At 37.4% G+C, this 19880-nt stretch overlaps 1 protein-coding gene across 2 annotated transcripts; it reads right to left on the bottom strand.

The window, feature by feature from the left end:
- Positions 1-539: 539 nt before the first annotated feature.
- On the bottom strand, positions 540-18400 carry LOC121376790 (peptidylglycine alpha-hydroxylating monooxygenase-like). Of its 2 annotated transcripts, XM_041504564.1 has the most exons (8): positions 18355-18400; positions 12765-12819; positions 11502-11566; positions 8557-8640; positions 7630-7706; positions 6689-6739; positions 2132-2181; positions 540-1155 (listed from the first exon to the last, which is right to left on the bottom strand). In XM_041504564.1, exons 3-8 carry the CDS (start codon positions 11542-11544, stop codon positions 969-971), a joined length of 492 nt encoding a protein of 163 aa, XP_041360498.1. In that variant the 5' UTR covers positions 11545-11566; positions 12765-12819; positions 18355-18400; the 3' UTR covers positions 540-968. The 2 variants fall into 2 exon arrangements, with proteins under 2 accessions (XP_041360498.1, XP_041360500.1); XM_041504566.1 differs by lacking the exons at positions 12765-12819; positions 18355-18400 and having other exon boundaries at positions 11502-11636.
- Between the last annotated feature and the right edge of the window lie 1480 nt (positions 18401-19880).

The following is a 19880-nucleotide window of genomic DNA, read 5'->3' as shown; positions in this document are numbered from 1 at the left end:
CTTTTTTAAATTTAATATAATGTATAATTTCAGTGTGAATTCTATAATATAATATGTTTTGGATAGTCAAAATAACCACACGCCATAAACAATAATACAATGTTCTCTAGTAGAGTCGTTAATATATAGTATTATATAGTTGGCGTAGAGCGCTTGCCTGGGGTGCGTGAGTCGCAGGATCAAAACTCCTTGGACCCATTCTGTGTTCTGTGATTGAGTTTTCCCCGTCCCAACCAGTGGTTGGTACAACAAAAGTCTTAATATGTCGTGTCCTGATTATAAGAAAGTGCCAATTTTCAGTAGCACGCTCTCTCTCTCTCTCTCTCTCTCTCTCTCTCTGTCTGTCTGTCTGTCTGTCTGTCTGTCTGTCTGTCTGTCTGTCTGTCTCTCTCTCTCTCTCTCTCTCTCTCTCTCTCTGTCTGTCTGTCTGTCTGTCTGTCTGTCTGTCTGTCTGTCTGTCTGTCTCTCTCTCTCTCTCTCTCTCTCTCTCTCTCTCTCTCTGTCTCTCGGTCTGTCTCTCTCTCTCTCTCTCTCTCTCTCTCTCTCTCTCTCTCTCTCTCTATCTCTCTCTGTCTCTCTCAAATGTCAAAGTAAACATATGTTAGCCACCAAATAACAGTCGTAGTTTAAAATGTGCCGATGTGTTATCAAACAAATGTTTCTTTCCTTTTCTTGCGAGTTAAACTCATAACAGTTCAATATCCTGATTGACTGAAACAAGTATCAAATGCCATGGATCTGTCTAGCGAGTACACATATTATTATTTAGACGTGCGGTTAGTTTCACCTTATCCCTGTATAGGTGAAGGCTGTTTGTGAATAAATAGCACATATATACCTTATATACATCCTTGGAACAGCCATAATCCAAAATGTATTTTTCAAAAAGTATATATTAAAAATAAAGTCGAGATGACAGCTTTAATCAATGACGCAATAGAAATGTACATCACGGAAATTAACGACAGTTAGTATCGTGAGTCGTCGTCAGTTGTCGGGCGTGGTACTTTGTCGTTCGGGATGAAATGGAAATAGTCGGACAGATGAAAGTCCTGGGCGTTTTTTGCGCATGTCTGGAAACGAAGCCCAGGGTCGGAGCCAAAGGGAAACATGTAGATTAGATGTAGGTTGCACATTTCGTCGCCATAGTTAGGACTGAAATAAATAATAAATTACTGAATAATTATAACGTAACAAAAACGGCACATAGAAAACGAAGGAAGAAATATTATATTTAACGACATTTCAATACATGGCTATATGTCTTCGATTGCCTATGCCAAATCATATACACGTTCAAGATTCAAGTGCGTCCACCCTGGGCACAACCTTTGACTTCGCCAATGACAGAGTCCAGAACAGACTTCGATCAGCAAGGGGGCGGGACTTAGCCCATTGGTAAAGTGCTCGCTTGATGCGTGGTTGGTTTGGGATCGATCCCCGTCGGTGGGCCCATTGGGCTATTTCTCGCTCCAGCCAGTGCACCACGACTGGTACATCAAAGGCCGTGATATGTGCAACCTGTTTATGGGATGGTGCATATGAAAGATCCCTTGCTGCTAATCGAAAAAAGTAGGCCATCAAGTGGCGACAGCGGGTTTCCTCCCTCAATATCTGTGTGGTCCTTAACCATATGTCCGACGCCATATAACCGTAAATAAAATGTGTTGAGTGCGTCGTTAAATAAAACATAAGGTTAAGGACCACACAGATATCGAGGGAGGAAACCCGCTGTCGCCACTTCATGGGCTACTCTTTTCGATTAGCAGCAAGGGATCTTTTATATGCACCATCCCACAGACAGGGTAGTACATACCACGGCCTTTGTTACACCAGTTGTCCCTCTGTGAATAAAGTCTTGGAATGGCATCGTGGTTTTGAATGTGTTTCATTATCAAAATCATCGGTCACAGATATTATAATTAGGTCATATTGAGGAACATGGAAAGAAAACATGTTATAACACGTTGGCACTTTACAACGAAAGAAGAAAGCTGTTTTGTTGATTTGAAAAAAAGAAGCATATATATTTAAAACGAAATCTATTGTTTTTAGTATATAATACATTTTAGAGTATTTTGGAATGATGTAGGTGCCCTAGAAAAACTCTGTATTCGCCTCAGCTACTCACCCAAAATTCACTCGATATGGTCGCGTGTTCTGGTAGTAGCACCGAGCAGTCTGGAAAGATGAAAACAACAAATGTTATAGCATACACAATGTTCTGGAGCGGGTTCAGGACGGCGAACGCTCTCGGAAACTCACTGACGGAACTATCAGACGAAAATTAAGTGCAGGCGTCCGCCAGTGCTCGCTGTTCTGAACACGCTACAGAAATGAAGGAAGGAAATGTTTTATTTAACGACGCACTTAACACATTTTATTTACGGTTACTAGTATATGGCGTCATATATATGGTTAAGAACCATACAGATATTAAGAGAGGAAATCCGCTATCGCCACTTCATAGGCTACTCTACAGAAAGGAAAGTTAATGTTTGTGTTGTTTAAAGTGACACCGTTAGTGCACATTGATTAAATAGTCATCAAATTACAGGACGCCAAACATTTGGTAATTCTGAAACGTGGTCTTCAGAGGAAACCCGCTACATTTTTCATTAGAATCAAGGGCTATTTTAATCAATGTCCAACAGACAGGACACCACATACTACGACCTTTGATATATCAGTCGTGGGGTACTGGTATAGAAAGAATGATTTTTTTTAGGGCGTTCAATCCTGCTACGTAGTCTTTGTGTTGAAATGTATAATATACGTCGTCTTTGTGTTGAAATGTATATTATACGTCGTCTTTGTGTTGAAATGTATAACATACGTCGTCTTTGTGTTGAAATGTATAACATACGTAGTCTTTGTGTTGAAATGTATAATATACGTAGTCTTTGTTGAAATGTATAATATACGTAGTCTTTGTTTTGAGATGTATAGTATACATAGTCTTTGTGTTCAAATGTATAATATACCTAGTCTTTGTGTTGAAATGTATAATATACCTAGTCTTTGTGTTCAAATGTATAGTATACGTACTCTTTGTGTTGAAATGTATAATATATGTAATCTTTATTTTAAAATGTATAATATACGTAGTGATTGTGTTGAAATGTATAAATATGTAGTATTTATTTTGAAATGTATAATGTACCTAGAGTTTGTGTTGAAATGCATAATATACGTAGTCTGAGTTGAAATGTATATTATACGTAGTCTTTGTGTTGAAATGCAAAATATACGTAGTCTGTGTTGAAATGTATATTATACGTACTCTGTGTTGAAATGTATAGCATACGTAGTCTTTGTGTTGAAATGTATAACATACGTAGTCTTTGTGTTGAAATGTATAACATACGTAGTCTTAGTGATGAAATGTATAACATACGTAGTCTTTATGTTGAAATGTATAACATACGTAGTCTTTGTGTTGAAATGTATAATACATGTATACGTCGTCTTTGCGTTGAAATGTATAACATACGTAGTCTTTGTGTTGAAATGTACAATACATAGTCTTTGTTTTAAAATGTATAATATACGTAGTCTTTGTGTTGAAATGTATAATATACCTAGTCTTTGTGTTGAAATGTATAATATACGTAGTCTTTGTTTTGAAATGTATAATATACGTAGTCTTTGTGTTGAAATGTATAATATACGTAGTCTTTGTTTTGAAATGTATAGTATATATAGTCTTTGTGTTGAAATGTATAATATACCTAGTCTTTGTGTTCAAATGTATAGTATACGTACTCTTTGTGTTGAAATGTATAATATACGTAATCTTTATTTTAAAATGTATAATATACGTAGTGATTGTGTTGAAATGTATAAATATGTAGTATTTATTTTGAAATGTATAATGTACCTAGAGTTTGTGTTGAAATGCATAATATACGTAGTCTGTGTTGAAATGTATATTATACGTAGTCTTTGTGTTGAAATGCAAAATATACATAGTCTGTGTTGAAATGTATATTATACGTACTCTGTGTTGAAATGTATAATATACGTAGTCTGTGTTGAAATGTATATTATACGTAGTCTGTGTTGAAATGTATAATATACTTAGTCTTTGTGTTGAAATTATAATATATGTAGTATTTCTTTTGAAATGTATAAAATAAAATAATCATTGTGTTGAAATGTACAATGTACGTAGACTTTGTATTAAAATGTATAAATACGTAGTCTTTGTTTTGAAATGTATAAGAGACTGTGTTGAAAAGTATAAATACGTAGTCTTTGTGTTGAAATGTATAAATACGTAGTGTTTGTGTTGAAATGTATAATGTACATAGTATTTGTGTTGAAAAGTATAAATACGTAGTCTTTGTTTTGAAATGTATAATATAAATAATCATTGTATTAAAATGTATAATGTACGTAGACTGTTGAAATGTATAAATACGTAGCCCTTGTTTAGAAATGTAGTCATTATGTTGAAATGTATAGTATACATAGTCTTTGTGTTGAAATGTATATTATATGTAGTCTTTGTGTTGAAATGTATAATATACCTAGTCTTTGTGTTGAAATGTATATTATACATAGTCTTTGTGTTGAAATGTATAATATACCTAGTCTTTGTGTTGAAATATATAATATACGTAGTCTTTGTTTTGAAATGTATATTATACATAGTCTTTGTGTTGAAATGTATAATATACCAAGTCTTTGTGTTGAAATGTATATTATATGTAGTCTTTGTGTTGAAATGTATAATATACCAAGTCTTTGTTTTGAAATGTATAACATACGTAGTCTTTGTGTTGAAATGTATAACATACGTAGTCTTTGTGTTGAAATGTATAATATACTTGGTCTTTGTGTTGAAATGTATAATGTACGTAGTCTTTGTGTTCAAATGTATAGTATACGTACTCTTTGTGTTGAAATGTATAATATACATAGTATTTGTAGTGAAATGTATGAATACGTAGTCTTTGTGTTGAAATGTAGAAATACGTAATCTTTGTTTTGAAATGTATAATGCATGAAGTCTTTGTTTTGAATTGTATATTTAGTTATATGTAATTTTCGTTTTGAATTGTATAATATAGGGTGTATACTACCAAATCAAGTCCCATAGACGACAATAGTAACATATATGACTAAAACTCGTGCCTGCAGTGTATTAATCAACATAAACACCACGGATTTAAACACTACCACCCCTCACACTTAAAGTGAATCAGAAATAATTAGGGGTGAAGCTGCTCATTTCAGAGATAACTGGTAGCGTCTATGACTATACTAGTTTTCTGCACAAACTTTTAGTACTTTTCTTTACAGGTACCCCCATACATGTTTCAAACGCAAGACTACTTGACACAGTGGTACTAGATAAAATAAAATTGCATATAGTTTTTGCCCAGATGAAACTATTTTTTCTTACAACCAACACACTCACATTTATCACCAATTACAGGACTTGTGGTGTTAACTTCTCTATCAAAAGTTTGGTGCACCTCGAACTTTGACCCAGCCGGAAGTCATTTAGTTTAGTACTACCTACACGAAGTCTTTATTTTGAAATGTATAGTGTACGTAGTCTTTGTTTTGAAATGTATATTGTTCGTATTATTTGTTTTGAAATGTACATTAATTGAATTGCCACCAGAAAACAGCTTAACGCTGTTTGGTTTGCTAAATTTAATCTTATTTTCGTTTATTTGTCTTTGTTTATTAATTTTAGTAAGTGATCTGGGTGATGCGTTTAACAAATGTATTGGGGCGGGACGTAACCCAATGGTAAAGTGCTTGTATGATGTGCGGTCGGTCTGGGATCAATCTCCGTTGGTGGACCGATTGGGTTATTTCTCGTTCCATCCAGTGCCCCACCATTTATATATCGAAAGCCGTGATATCTGCTACCTTGTCTGTGGTATGGTGCATATAAAAGATGCCTTGCTACTAATGGAAAAATGTAGCGGCTTTTTTTCTGTTAGAGTCACTATATGTCAAAATTACCAAATGTTTGAAATCTAATAGCCGATTATTGATAAATCAATGTGCTCTAGTTGTGTCTTTAAACAAAACAAACTTTTATAATCAATTTATTAAATATTATTTTTAGTTAGGAAACGTAATATATTATATGTCACTGGACTTTGGAATACTATAGGTGGCCATTTTAAATGATATTTCATCACGTAACTTCTCTGGTCGTGTTTTCTCTTTTTATTTCATTTATGGTGAGGAAGTTCTTTGGGGTTGTTATTAATATTCCTATAATTATAATTGTCCATATTCATATTCATGTTTGATGTGTTTAGTAGGGTTTTCGCTATACATATTAATATTCATATACAATTAGATTCTCATTTATACACATAAATATTAATATATGAGTTTACATAATATATTAATATTCATATATCACTTTACATATTAATATTCATATATCATTTAAATATTAATATTCATATCATTTACATATTAATATTCATATATCATTTTACATATTAATATTCATATATCATTTTACATTTTAATATTCATATACGATAGTGGAGGTTTTGTTTTTTTGTTGTTGTTGTTTTGTTGTTGTTGTTTTTTTTTCATCGAGATACGAGCGCAAAAACATAAGCATAGTTCAAGCTCATCAGATGGCCCTAAAGTGTATAGACACTAATAAAATCTAATTATTATAAAATAAATACAAAATACTTACAAGGGCATCTCCTTCGCGTAATAAAGTTACAGATTTGGTCGGAATAACGTCCTGTAAATAAACATTATTTCATTCAGAATTTAAATGAAAGGAATGTTTCCTTGATAACAGACCGGCACAATGATAACAGTATCATAACTAGTAGCTATTAGATAATTACAATAATTGTGATAATTAGGCCAAAATGCACCGTACAATCTCATCTTTCTACATTCGTATGACCCTTTTTTTTTTTTTCTTTTTTTTTCTTTTTTTTGGGGGGGTTGGTGATGGGGGTTGGGGGTGGGTGGGGGGTTAAGCCATAGGGTATCCCGAACATAAAATAAACTGTTAAAAATGAAAGGTTTGGGATGCAACTAACAGTTTTGACCTAATTTATGAACTTTGCAACAATAAAAATGCACATATGTTTTCAGTTATAATTTTAGTTCAAAATGCAGTAGGTAAAAAAGGCAAAACATTTTCAGAACTATATGTATTACTAATAGCGAATATTTGCACAACATTTGAAGCAGGTAACTTCAGTTATAAATATTTTAGGAACGAAACACTTTAGCCGTGCAGGTTTTTATATTAAAAAAGGGCCTTTCTTCACCGCATCCAAAATTTGTACAGTGTTATGTTCTACATAAGCCTCGAGATGTCCAGATAATTAACAAAAACTATAAAAACAAAACAGTTAGGACCTGTTACCAATTTTCTTGTTCATGAATATATACCAAAACATCGTTATATGGACCTCTGTTATCTCGAGGTAGATACATGGTCATATAGAATCACTTTCTCGACACACCGTCATCTCGAGATAACAACGTTTCACTGTTGTTAATGCAAATTCGTCAGTTCTCTTCTGACGTAAATGTACTATGATGGTAAATCTAATCTATGGTATATTTGATATTATAATATTGACTAATCAGCTTAATTGTAGATGACCTTACCTCGGGGTCTTGAGGTCGACCCGCGGCAATGGGTTTCCAGTATCCGTCACGGTATCTGTATCCAGACACCCAGTAACCTAGAAACACAAAACTAGGTCAGAGCTATACCGCAGTGAATGGCAGATCGATGTCTACTTGCTGTTCTTAGTAATATTTATCAGTAGTACAAAATATGAAGGAATTTTTATTTTTTTTATTAATTTTGTTCTTTGTTGTATAGCTTATTTAGAAAAATATGATATTTAAAATCACTAAGGGACCCCAACATTCCGTGTAGCCCAAGAGCTTGAAGTGAAGCCCACTCAATAACCGAGATCCATCACAGTGACCGACAGCGGAGTCGAACCCACCTTGATGTTATCCTCATCTCACCACACCTCACCACACGTCCAAACTCAAGATCTATCACAGTGACAGACAGCGGAGTCGAACCCACCATGATGTAATCATCACCACACCTCACCACACGTCCAAACTCAAGATCTATCATAGTGACCGACTGTGGAGTCGAACCCACCATGATGTAATCATCACCACACCTCACCACACGTCCAAACTCAAGATCTATCACAGTGACCGACTGCGGAGTCGAACCCACCATGATGTGATCCTCATCTCACCACACGTCCAAACTCAAGATCTATCACAGTGACCGACTGCGGAGTCGAACCCACCACGATGTGATCATCACCACACCTCACCACACGTCCAAACTCAAGATCTATCACAGTGACCGACTGCGGAGTCGAACCCACCATGATGTGATCCTCATCTCACCACACGTCCAAACTCAAGATCTATCACAGTGACCGACTGCGAAGTCGAACCCACCATGATGTGATCCTCACCTCACCACGTACACCACAATCTTGAAATAAACACGACGTGTGACTATACTAGCTTATCCAATCACGTCGCCCGACTTACCTAGACCATGGGTGTGGATCCTATGTCCAATGAGAAGGGCCATCTTAGAACTTCCCCACAGACATGCACTGTCGGATGTGAACGCTGAAAAAACAACAACATTATTTCCTTAAAACATCAATATCGTTTCTCAGTCCTTTTGACATAAATTGATCAAAAAGACGCCAACAAAACATTCCTCCCCCTAAAAAACAAAGAAACAAAAACAACCAAACAAATAAACAAACAAAACACGCACACAAAAAACCCAACGACGATCAAACAACATTAAACAAACAAACACTCAAACAAACAAACAAACACGAAATCCCTAAAGGAAGGAAGGAACTGTTTATTTAACGACACACTCTACACATTTTATTTACGGTTATATGGCATCAGACATATGGTTAAGGACCACACAGATATTGAGAGAGGAAACCCGCTGCCGCCACTTCATGGCTACTCTTTTTCGATTAGCAGGAAGGGATCTTTTATATGCACCATCCTACAGAGAGGATAGTGCATACCACGGCCTTTGATATACCATTCGCGGTGCACTAGCTGTGACGAGAAATAGCCCAATAGACCCACCGACGGGGATCGATCCCAAACCGACCGTACAAACAAACAAAGTTGAAATCCCTAAAGAAACATACAACACAACTAAAACTAAAACTTTCATTAACTACAAAAGATTTCATTGTTCAAAAGGCTTCATGCAACATAACATGTAACGTTTAAAGAAAATGTTATTTTTGGCTTTAAAGGGATATTCCTGAGTTTGCTGCAATTTTTAAGATCTTATCAACTAACAGAGACTTTTTAACGACTGTAATTACATATCAATTTTTTTTTTCGGCATAAAATATTGGTGGCTGTATATTAAACGTGTTTCTGATCGTTCTAATATTTGTACTAGGTTAAATTTCATTTTATTTTCTAGAAAACATTATTATTTGAAGACAAAATCTAGTTTGGGCTTCTTACACATATTAAGACGACCAGAAACACATTGAATATACAGACACTGATATTCTAAACAAAACTATACATTTAATATGTCAGTTTAATCGTAGAAATATTTTATTTGTCAAAAATATCTTACAATGCAGCAAACTCGTGAATGTCCCTTTAATATAACTGACTGGGAGAAAGGGATATCAATCTCTTGCAAATCGGTTGGAACGATATATGAATGAGTGGTGAAGAGCTACACGCTAAAGTGTAAGGTACAAGCACGTATTGCATGTTTATGTAATATATTATAGTAGGACACAACAGAACATATTTTGATGGAAGAAAAGGGGGATCAACCCCGCCCCCTTCTATTGCAGGCCCATAGAAAGTTACAGTTTGTTTTGTTTAACCACGCCACTAGAGCACATTGATGTATAATTATTAATCATCGGCTATTGGATGTCAAACATTTGATAAGTTTGACATGTACATGCAGTCTTAGAGAGGAAACCCGCTACATTTTTTTCCATTAGTAGCAAGGAATCTTTCATGTGCACAATCCCAGACAGGATATCACATACCACGGTTGGAACGAGATGTAGCCCTATGGGCCAACCGAGAGGGGATCGACCGTAGACCGACAGCGCATCATGCGAGCACTTCACCACTGGGTTACGTCCCGTCCCTCTGGGAGTGGAGTGAGAAGTGTACACTCTATTACACTCAAGTACATTTGAAAAAACAAAAAGAATAAAAACCCGTAAGAGCTGTAAGTGCACCATTCATTTCCCCGGTCCTACGGGCCTGCCTAACAGTAAACTGTCATAAATGATAGGTGGAAATAAATATTTTTTAATGAAAACGGATATTCCAGTGGTTTCACAAAGTATAAAAAAACAAACAAGAAAAGTAAACAAGATCCATTGCTAGATATGCATGAAAGACACGGATAAAGTATCTTACTTTGCGCTATATGCTTTCTTAAATATTTAATACACTGAAACCGGATTCCGATCTAATAAACGGAAACCCAAGTGTTCTTTGAAATTGATAAAGATCATGCATAACGTTTTTTTCTTTCTCTTTTTTACGATCTAATCAAAAATTACAAGAAAGCCCAACAACACAGAAATAACACCAAGATTTAATAATGCTGGATTTAAAGACGCAATTTCAAAACTATGTTAACATATGAAAGAACATCGAGTTTCATCTCGAGATATGTCAACATCATTCTTCTGTACATATTCATTGTATTGTATGTTTTCGCCATATCGACGTTGTGACTTGAAGACGTATCTGGAGTGTTCAGTAGTAATTTTGCTTAATGAAGGAAGGAAATATTTTATTTAACGACGCACTCAACACATTTTATTTACGGTTATATTGCGTCAGACATATGGTTAAGGACCACACAGATATTGAAGGAGGAAACCCGCTGTCGCCACTTCATGGGCTACTTTTTTCGATTGGCAGCAAGGGATCTTTTATATGCACCATCCCATAGACAGGATAGCACATACCACAGCCTTTGGTGTACCAGTCGTAGTGCACTGGCTGGAGCGAGAAATTGCCCAATGGGCCCACTGACGGGGATCGATCCCAAACCGACCGCGCATCAAGCGAGCGCTTTAACACTGGGTTACGTCTCGCTCCCTTAATTTTGCTTAAGACAACGGATAAAGTAAAGCGCTAATCTGTGACTTTATTTAACTGGCTGTTACATGGAATTGTGGCACGTGATGTGGTGAATGGAAAGAAACACGCAGTAACTTTTAAAGACACTTTCAGTTAAAAAGAAAACCCACAAAAACAACAAAACGCACCGACCTCCCCCCTCCCCCAAGAAAAAACAAAACAAAGGAACCCCCTTCACCCCACCCCCCCCCCCCCAAAAAAAAAAACCCCGAGCAACCCCCCCGCCGAAAAAAAAGACCCCCAAACATACCCAAACAACAAAACAAAAAAAATAATCCCTCGATATTCTCCGAAACAAAACAACTTACAGCTGGTCATAGGTGGGATGTAGCCAATGTTTCCAAGCACCATCAAACCGGTTTCATATGCTGGCCTGACAAAATATAAATAGTAATGTGTTAAAGGGACATAACCTAGTTCATAAAAATGCTATAACTACATTTAAGCACACCCCAAACCCTGTTAATTTTATGGATGTTTTTTGCCACCACAGTTTTGATCTTTCATTTGTGACCATTCACAAAGCATTACCAACATAACTTCAGTCTTTGTACGATATCTGTTATGCTAGGTGCAGACTGTCAACTGCCAGCAGAGAGTTGACCAACTCGACGGTTGCGTTGCAATTTCCCCAACTCTCGACTTAACTTAGTGCGCTCAGACTAACAACTAACAGAGTCGTATCTGGGGGGGGGGGGGGGGGGGGGCAGGGGCCCGCCCCCTAAATTTTGCGATAGTTATAATTTTATTATAGATATTAATTTTCATTTTTTTTAGTTCCTTTGGCATTCCACCTCATATCACTGGGATCCTCCCTAAATGGCTTTTCTGGATCCGCCACTGACTAATTGGTTATACGAGGAGAATCGAGTTGTAAGAGCGCTTAGACTAGCAATTGGACAGTTGGTAGTCTAAGACTAAGTAATGAAATCCAAAATTGCCGCCAAATACTTAAATTTTCATGAAACGTAATTATAATAATAAAAAAATCGTCCATTATTCTGCAAAATGAATTATGTTAGAAAAGTCATATTGAGAAATTATCGAATAATAAGTATAATTATGACACAAATAAACATTATGATTAATGGCGATTATTTTTGTATTGTCGATCTTCTGACATTGTTTAAATAAAGTAACCACCACAGAAAGCACGATACAGCTTAAAGTCATCTTAAAGGGACATTCCTGAGTTTGCTGCATTGTAAGATGTTTCCGACTAATAAAATAGGTCTACGATTAAACTTACATATTAAATATATTTTCTTGTTTAGAATATCAGCGTCTGTATATTCAATATGTTTCTGGTCGTCTTAATATTTGTAACAAGCTCAAACTGGACTTTGTCTTTAAATAATTTCGTATGTAAATTATTTTTGGAAATAAAGTGAAATTTAACCTAGTACAAATATTACAACGATCAGAAACACGTTTAATATACAGCCACTAATATTTTATGCAGAAAAGTATATTTGATATGCAATTACAGTCGTTAATAAGTTTCTGTTAGTCGATAACATCTTAAACATTGCAGCAAACTCAGGAATGTCCCTTTAAAGACATTATCGTACCTTTTTCCCGTTACTTCCACGTCCACGCTGGCATAGTCTTGTAGATGAACATCATCTACAAATATTGAAAAATAAAAGTTTAAAATATTGGGGTTTTTAACGACACCACTAGAACACATTGATTTATTAATCATCGGCTATTGGATGTTCAACATTTGGTAATTTTGACATAGAGTCTTAGACAGGAAACCTGTTACATTTGTTTTCTAATGCAGCAAGGGATCTTTTATATGCACCATCCCACAGACAGGGTAGCACATACCACGGCGTTTGATACACCAGTCGTGGTGCACTGGCTGGAACGAGAAATAACCCAATGGGCTCACCGACGGGAATCGATCCTAGATTGATCGCGCATCAGGCGAGCGCTGTACTACTGAGCTACGTTTCGCCCCGACATCAGATGATGGTAATTAAATTGAGGATTGAGATGATTACAGTGAAATCACGTCGATATCTTCATATTGTGAAAAACAGGTGATGATAATGGCAAGACTCGGTGGTGTCGGAAGGTCGAGATATCGATTGTTTCGTTGTGGAGTTTTAAATATATGAATATCCCAAGATGTGGGTGGGTGAATTTGTCTGCGTCTAGTTTTTTTTAACAAAGAGTGATATATACCGTAAATCCTCGCTTAGAGGCTGGGTCTCAGAGCGTCGAGAAATAAATATAGGTTTACACACACGCACGCGCATACATTTGTTTTGTTTAAATTATCTATTTCCGTACATCCAAAATATTTCTGGTCATCCTGATGTTATTAATATCACAAAATGCATGTTTCATATTTTTAAAAACGCGAGTGCGTCCGAGAAGTAATGGTTATGTAGTAGAGTTCTAGTCTATTTTAAGGGTATTTCACCGTATCAACGTCACAGACTCTTGTCAAACTGTGTAGCAGGTTTTTTCACGGGCTGAAACTAGGGTCTGCGCCTTTAAGGACTCGATTATATGTAAGCAGTTGAAGAAGAAACCGGCCTCGGTGGCGTCGTGGTTTAGCCATCGGTCTACAGGCTGGTAGGTACTGGGTTCGGATCCCAGTCGAGGCATGGGATTTTTAATCCAGATACCGACTCCAAACCCTGAGTGAGTGCTCCGTAAGGCTCAATGGGTAGGTGTAAACCACTTGCACCGACCAGTGATCCATAACTGGTGCAACAAAGGCCATGGTTTGTGCTATCCTGCCTGTGGGAAGCGCAAATAAAAGATCCCTTGCTTCTAATCGGAAAGAGTAGCCCATGTAGTGGCGACAGCGGGTTTCCTCTCAAAATCTGTGTGGTCCTTAACCATATGTCTGACGCCATATAACCGCAAATAAAATGTGTTGAGTGCGTCGTTAAATAAAACATTTCTTTCTTTCTTTGAAGAAGAATCTATTGAATTGTGTAAATATTGTAACTATTTGCTCTCTAACATGACTTTCTACTCTACAAGAACCAGATAATGTCTGCATCACTACGCATGCTACGTGAACCACCATGCAGTATTTGTGCGTGCGATTGTTCTATAGACCACAAGGTCCACATTACTGTATACTTTGTCTGTCAGTCTGTCAGTATTTAGCCGGTAAAGAATTTATAGCTATTAAGTACACACTTGATCAATCTACTTAGATGCAATATATCTGGGTAACACAACCTATAGTATATTTGAAATATAAAGCATTATGTCAATAAGGATATGCTGGATTCCATTTGAACCAATTAATTTTGCTTGGCACTGAGAAGAAAAGGAATAGCTATATAGAAAGATTATTTAACGACGCGTATGTCCATTGAAGCTACGGTTATTTAGTGTCTCTAAACCCGGTCTGTAACAGAAGCGGAAAACCCATGGTTAGTCTCGTTAAACTCGGTCTGTAACAGAAACGGCAAACCTATGGCTAGTCTCGTTAAACTCGGTCTGTAAAAGAAGCGGAAAACCCATGGCTAGTCTCGTTACAACTTGCTCTGTGTGGGAGCCGGCAAATTCATGGCTAGTCTCGTTAAACTCGGTCTGTAACAGAAGCGGCAAAACCACGGCTAGTCCCGTTACACTCGGTCTGTAACAGAAGCGACAAACCCACGGCTAGTCTCGTTAAACTCGGTCTGTAACACGGCTAGTCTCGTTAAACTCGGTCTGTAACAGAAGCGGCAAACCCACGGCTAGTCTCGTTAAACTAGGTCTGTAACAGAAGCGACACACCCACGGCTAGTCTCGTTAAACTCGGTCTGTAACACGGCTAGTCTCGTTAAACTCGGTCTGTAACAGAAGAGGCAAACCCACGGCTAGGGGTGACTAATTATGGTCAGTTTTACTACTGCAATAGTATTGCGATAGTTAAAATACTATTGTGATAGTATTGCAATAGTGATAGTACTATTGTGGATTTTTAAATCGCTTGATGACAGTAATATGAATAGACATTTCGTAAAACTATTATGTATGTATATGCATGTGTCTGTCTGTCTGTCTGTCTGTCTGTCTGTCTGTCTCTCTCTCTCTCTCTCTCTCTCTCTCTCTCTCTCTCTCTCTCTCTCTCTCTCTCTCTCTCTCTCTCTCTGTGTGTGTGTATGTGTGTGTGTGTGTGTATGTGTGTGTGTCTGCGCGCGTGCGTGTGTATGTACGTATGTTTATGTTGGTATGCATGCCTGTGTTTATTTGTAATGTCAATAGATAGTGAAATCATATTTAATAAATTTATGACATAAAGACCACACGTTGTCGTTACGCTTTCACTATGCATACTATCAAAACTATCGATAGTTAAGCAAACAATTGCGATAGTTATCGATAGTTGAATTAACTATCGATGCATTGCTATCGAGACACTGACTATCGCAACATATCGACAGTTCGATGTATTGTTACACCAATACCCATGGCTAGTCTCGTTACAACTTGCTCTGCGTGGGAGCCGGCAAACCCATGGCTAATCTCGTTAAACTTGCTCTGTCTGGGCGCCGGTGCCGAGATAATATTAAATTACACAATTTGCACTTGTCTTACATAAACGCCTTGGGGCGCTTTAATTCCCACACTACATCCGGTATCCTGTCCACAGTGCTTCCTGCTACAGAAGCCTTCAATTACAGGATCATTTATCCGGCACGTGTGTCTTTAACTATAAATCGTTGTCCGTCTTCGCGAGAGAAACCCGCTCGGAGGCATGTCCAAAATGTTTGAAGAAGATCGTGTGACGGACAAAAGAACGGCGTAATTGATCCCATTTTCAGAGTCATGCTGAGCCGCGGTAAATATTCATCAAAATTTTATATCCTATTTGTAGTAAGATGACATTAAAAAAAGGTATTATTTTATAATTAGAATGTGTGGGTGGACGTATGGAGATGGGGAGTGAAGAAATGGACAACACATTTACGACCAAATTTTTTTTTTTAAATGTTTGTGAGCGTCTCAGCCTGCCCATCCGAAAAGGTTCCGCCAATATTTGGTTTTTTAATCCATGTATTCTAAAATTAATATCCACTGCTATCACCAGCAGCTTTCATCAAGAATTAAGGAAATTGCTGAAAACAGCATTTCCTCTGAATTATTGCATCTCAAAAATCAAAACCATTTAGCAACACGCAATATTTGAATTCCGTGCATGTATATTCCACTTTATTTTTATAAAAGCTTTCCGCACGCAAATACTTTGGGGAAAAATAACCATTTTTTAAAAGTGGACTAATCCCAAAATGCAACAAAGAGGAACACTCACAAATGAATGAATCAACCTATATCTGTCTGTCTGTCTATCTGTCTGTCTGTCTCTCTATCTCTATCTATCTCTCTGTCTGTCTGTCTGTCTGTCTGTCTATTTCTCTGTCTGTCTCTCTATCTCTGTCTATCTCTCTGTATGTCTGTCTGTCTATTTGTCTGTCTGTCTGTCTCTCTCTCTCTCTCTCTCTCTCTCTGTATGTCTGGCTCTCTCTCTCTCTCTCTCTCTCTCTCTCTCTCTCTCTCTCTGTATGTCTGGCTCTCTCTATCTCTCTCTATCTATATCTCTGTCTGTCTGTCTGTCTCTCTCTCTCTCTCTCTCTCTCTCTCTCTCTCTCTCTCTCTGTCCTCTCTGTCTCTCGCTCTCTCTCTCTCTGTCCGTCTGGCTCTCTGTCTCTCTCTCTCTCTCTCTCTCTCTCTCTCTCTCTCTCTCCTCTGTCTGTCTGGATCTCTATCTCACTCTCTCTATCTATCTATCTCTATGTCTGTCTGTCTGTCTGTCTCTCTCTCTCTCTCTGTCTGTCTCTTTATCTCTCTCTGTTTGTCTGGCTCTCTCTCTCTCCGTCTCTCTCTCTCTCTCCTCTCCCTCTATCTTCTGTCCTGTCTGTCTGTAATGTATCTATCTATCTATCTATCTCTCTCTCTGTCTGGCTCTCTCTCTCTCTCTCTCTCTCTCTCTCTCTCTCTCTCTCTCTCTCTCTGTCTGTCTGCATGTGTCTGTCTGTCTGTCTGCATGTGTCTGTCTGTCTGTCTGTCTCTCTCTGTATGTCTGTCTGTCTGTCTGTCTCTCTATCTCTCTGTGTATGTATCTACCTATCTACCTACCTACCTCCCTACCTCCCTACCAATCTACTTATCTATTTCTCCGAACAGCGCCGTTGACAGCGTTGCTGTGATAAAGGTGTGTTTACGACTGACTATAAGCTTGTACAAATGGAACCACATAATTATTACTCTGATGTTTATTTGTAGTCACTAAACTTACTTGGTCCAAATCCATGGTATTGCTGGTTAAAACTGATAATAATTACTTTTTTACACGAGAAATATATTTCTATGTCTATAATCAACAAAACATTTGTCACATACCCTCCAACCCAAAACAGTGCTCGAAATACTGCCGGCCCGACCAATTTTCGCTGATCACCATCAGCACGGGCCGGGATATCGTATTACCTTCTGTTCCGTCGGACCGCCGATTATTTCAGTTTATACTTTATGATCATGTTTGGTCCGGCACATTTTGGATTCGGTTCGGCAAACTTTGTAGCTTGCCGGTAGAAATTTAAGCCAATTTCGAACCCTGCAAAATGTTCAACCTTTATTTGGAAACTATATAAGATGACCTAAATGCTTATGTTCATGATCAGTCCAAAGCACCGGCCTCGGTGGCGCAGTGGTTAAGCCATCAGACTACAAGCTGGTAGGTACAGGGTTCGCAGCCCGCTACCGGCTCCAACCCAGAGTGAGTTCTTAAGGGCTCAATGGGTAGGTGTAAGGCCACTACACCCTCTTCTCTCTCACTAACCACTAATCAACTAACAATTAACCCACTGTTCTGGACAGACAGCCCAGATAGCTGAGGTGTGTGTCCGGGACAGCGTGCTTGAACCTTAATTGGATATAAGCACGAAAATAAGATGAAATCAAATCAATAAGTCCAAAGCTATTTCATGGGGGTTTATCTAATACAATTTTTTTTATGTCAACGAGTGATGTGTGAAAACCATATGGTTTACACACAATGTCATAACGAGTTGACATAAAAATCGTATTAAAAAAATCACCGTGAAATGGTCTATTTATTATATGCATTTTTCCATATATAATATTATATATTTATCTATATATTTCATAGCTATGTATATAATAAATTATACTACTCACAAAAATCCACACCGAGTTAAAAGTGGCCCACTACAAACACTGTAGTCTTGACATTGACTATGACGTCAAAACATACCATTGTTTTGACGTCATAGCGTTATGTAGCGATGTCTTGATTGGAATCTTGGTAAGTTTCTTCTTGCTTTTTATTTGTGTTCGTATATTATAAGTTTAGTCGTTACACTATAATATATTTTAAAAGGACGTTCGACTACATCTCTAACAGGGCGCGCAATAACGGCCTGCGTAAAGACCTAGCATGTGAAACAGAAATTAATCTGCACCTGTCCATAACGGCCACCATAAATCCCGCCCAATGCATTTCCTTCTTTATTTTACCTGTATATAACGGCCACCTGACCAGTGCGGCCAACAGCCACTATCTTTGGACCAAAATTAATGGTTGAACCTGCTATAACGGCCACAAAATGACAATGACCGCTATTGTTTGTCGAAAAATAGACTGTTAAACTTGCCATAAGGGTCATATATACATGTATTGACCTTGAAGCACGTATTGACCTTCAGTGCTTCACCGTCACAATATAAAGTTATTGTTTTACATAAGTTGAAATAAAACAGATACATGTTCTAGTGCATCATAAATCATAATTTACGTCTTATATCTGTATGATATGGCTGGCCATTTAATTTACAAGGCGACTTGTTATTGGTTGAAGTAAAGCTTGCATTGAACTTACATATATATTCGACTCGTCAACACTGACAGGTAGTGTATTCCAAGATGTGTGATTGCTGCCAGTCAGACAAGCGGTTCCGACAATCTGTCGCCATGTTTGTTCAGCCATTACACATTGGCAAACTGACCCTTGTAATGTATAATGATTTCTTACGTGCTACCTTTTGCGTGTCGTGTATTAATTTAATAGGTAACAGAATGCAGTGGAAAGCAATCAAAGAGTGTGTACTAGAATGAGTTTCATCAAAACATATTACATTGATGCATTAAATAACATGTTTATGTTGTAAAAAATTAAGTTTTTCTTTCTTTCTCCGTCTTATTTTATATTTGTTTGACGACTGTTGATACTTTATGCATTCCAGTTTAGTAGTGGGTTTTTTTATAGTAAGTTATTTTATATGTGTTTTCTTTTACCTGTATATAACAGCCACCTGTACATAACGGACACTTTTGCCAGGTCCTTTGAATGACCGTTATATACAGGTTCGACTGTATATGTGTGCGTGTGCTCCCCGCACTTTTTGACACCTTTCTACGCCCGTCTTATTTCTAGCAGGCCATTTTTTTTTTTTTTTTTTTTTTTTTGCAGGATATATTCCTTTCGCGTCCTAATTTACCCCCCCCCCCCCCCCCCCCCCCCCCCCCTTCCCTAGATATTTTAGGCCATATTTACTTTCCTTACACTTAACTACTTCACTACTTCGGGCTCTGCCCTAATCACACTTCCGTTTTTATGTACTGTAATCTGTTAAATCTGGGCGGTTTTGATTACCAAGAGAACTAGTAGTTTTCATATAGCAAAATACAGGAAAAAGACAAAGTT

Source organism: Gigantopelta aegis, chromosome 7 (genome assembly GCF_016097555.1).
Source record: "Gigantopelta aegis isolate Gae_Host chromosome 7, Gae_host_genome, whole genome shotgun sequence".
In the NCBI taxonomy this organism is placed as follows: domain Eukaryota; kingdom Metazoa; phylum Mollusca; class Gastropoda; order Neomphalida; family Peltospiridae; genus Gigantopelta; species Gigantopelta aegis.
Note: the sequence above shows the minus strand (reverse complement) of the source record. Positions and strands in the feature narration are given on the sequence as shown.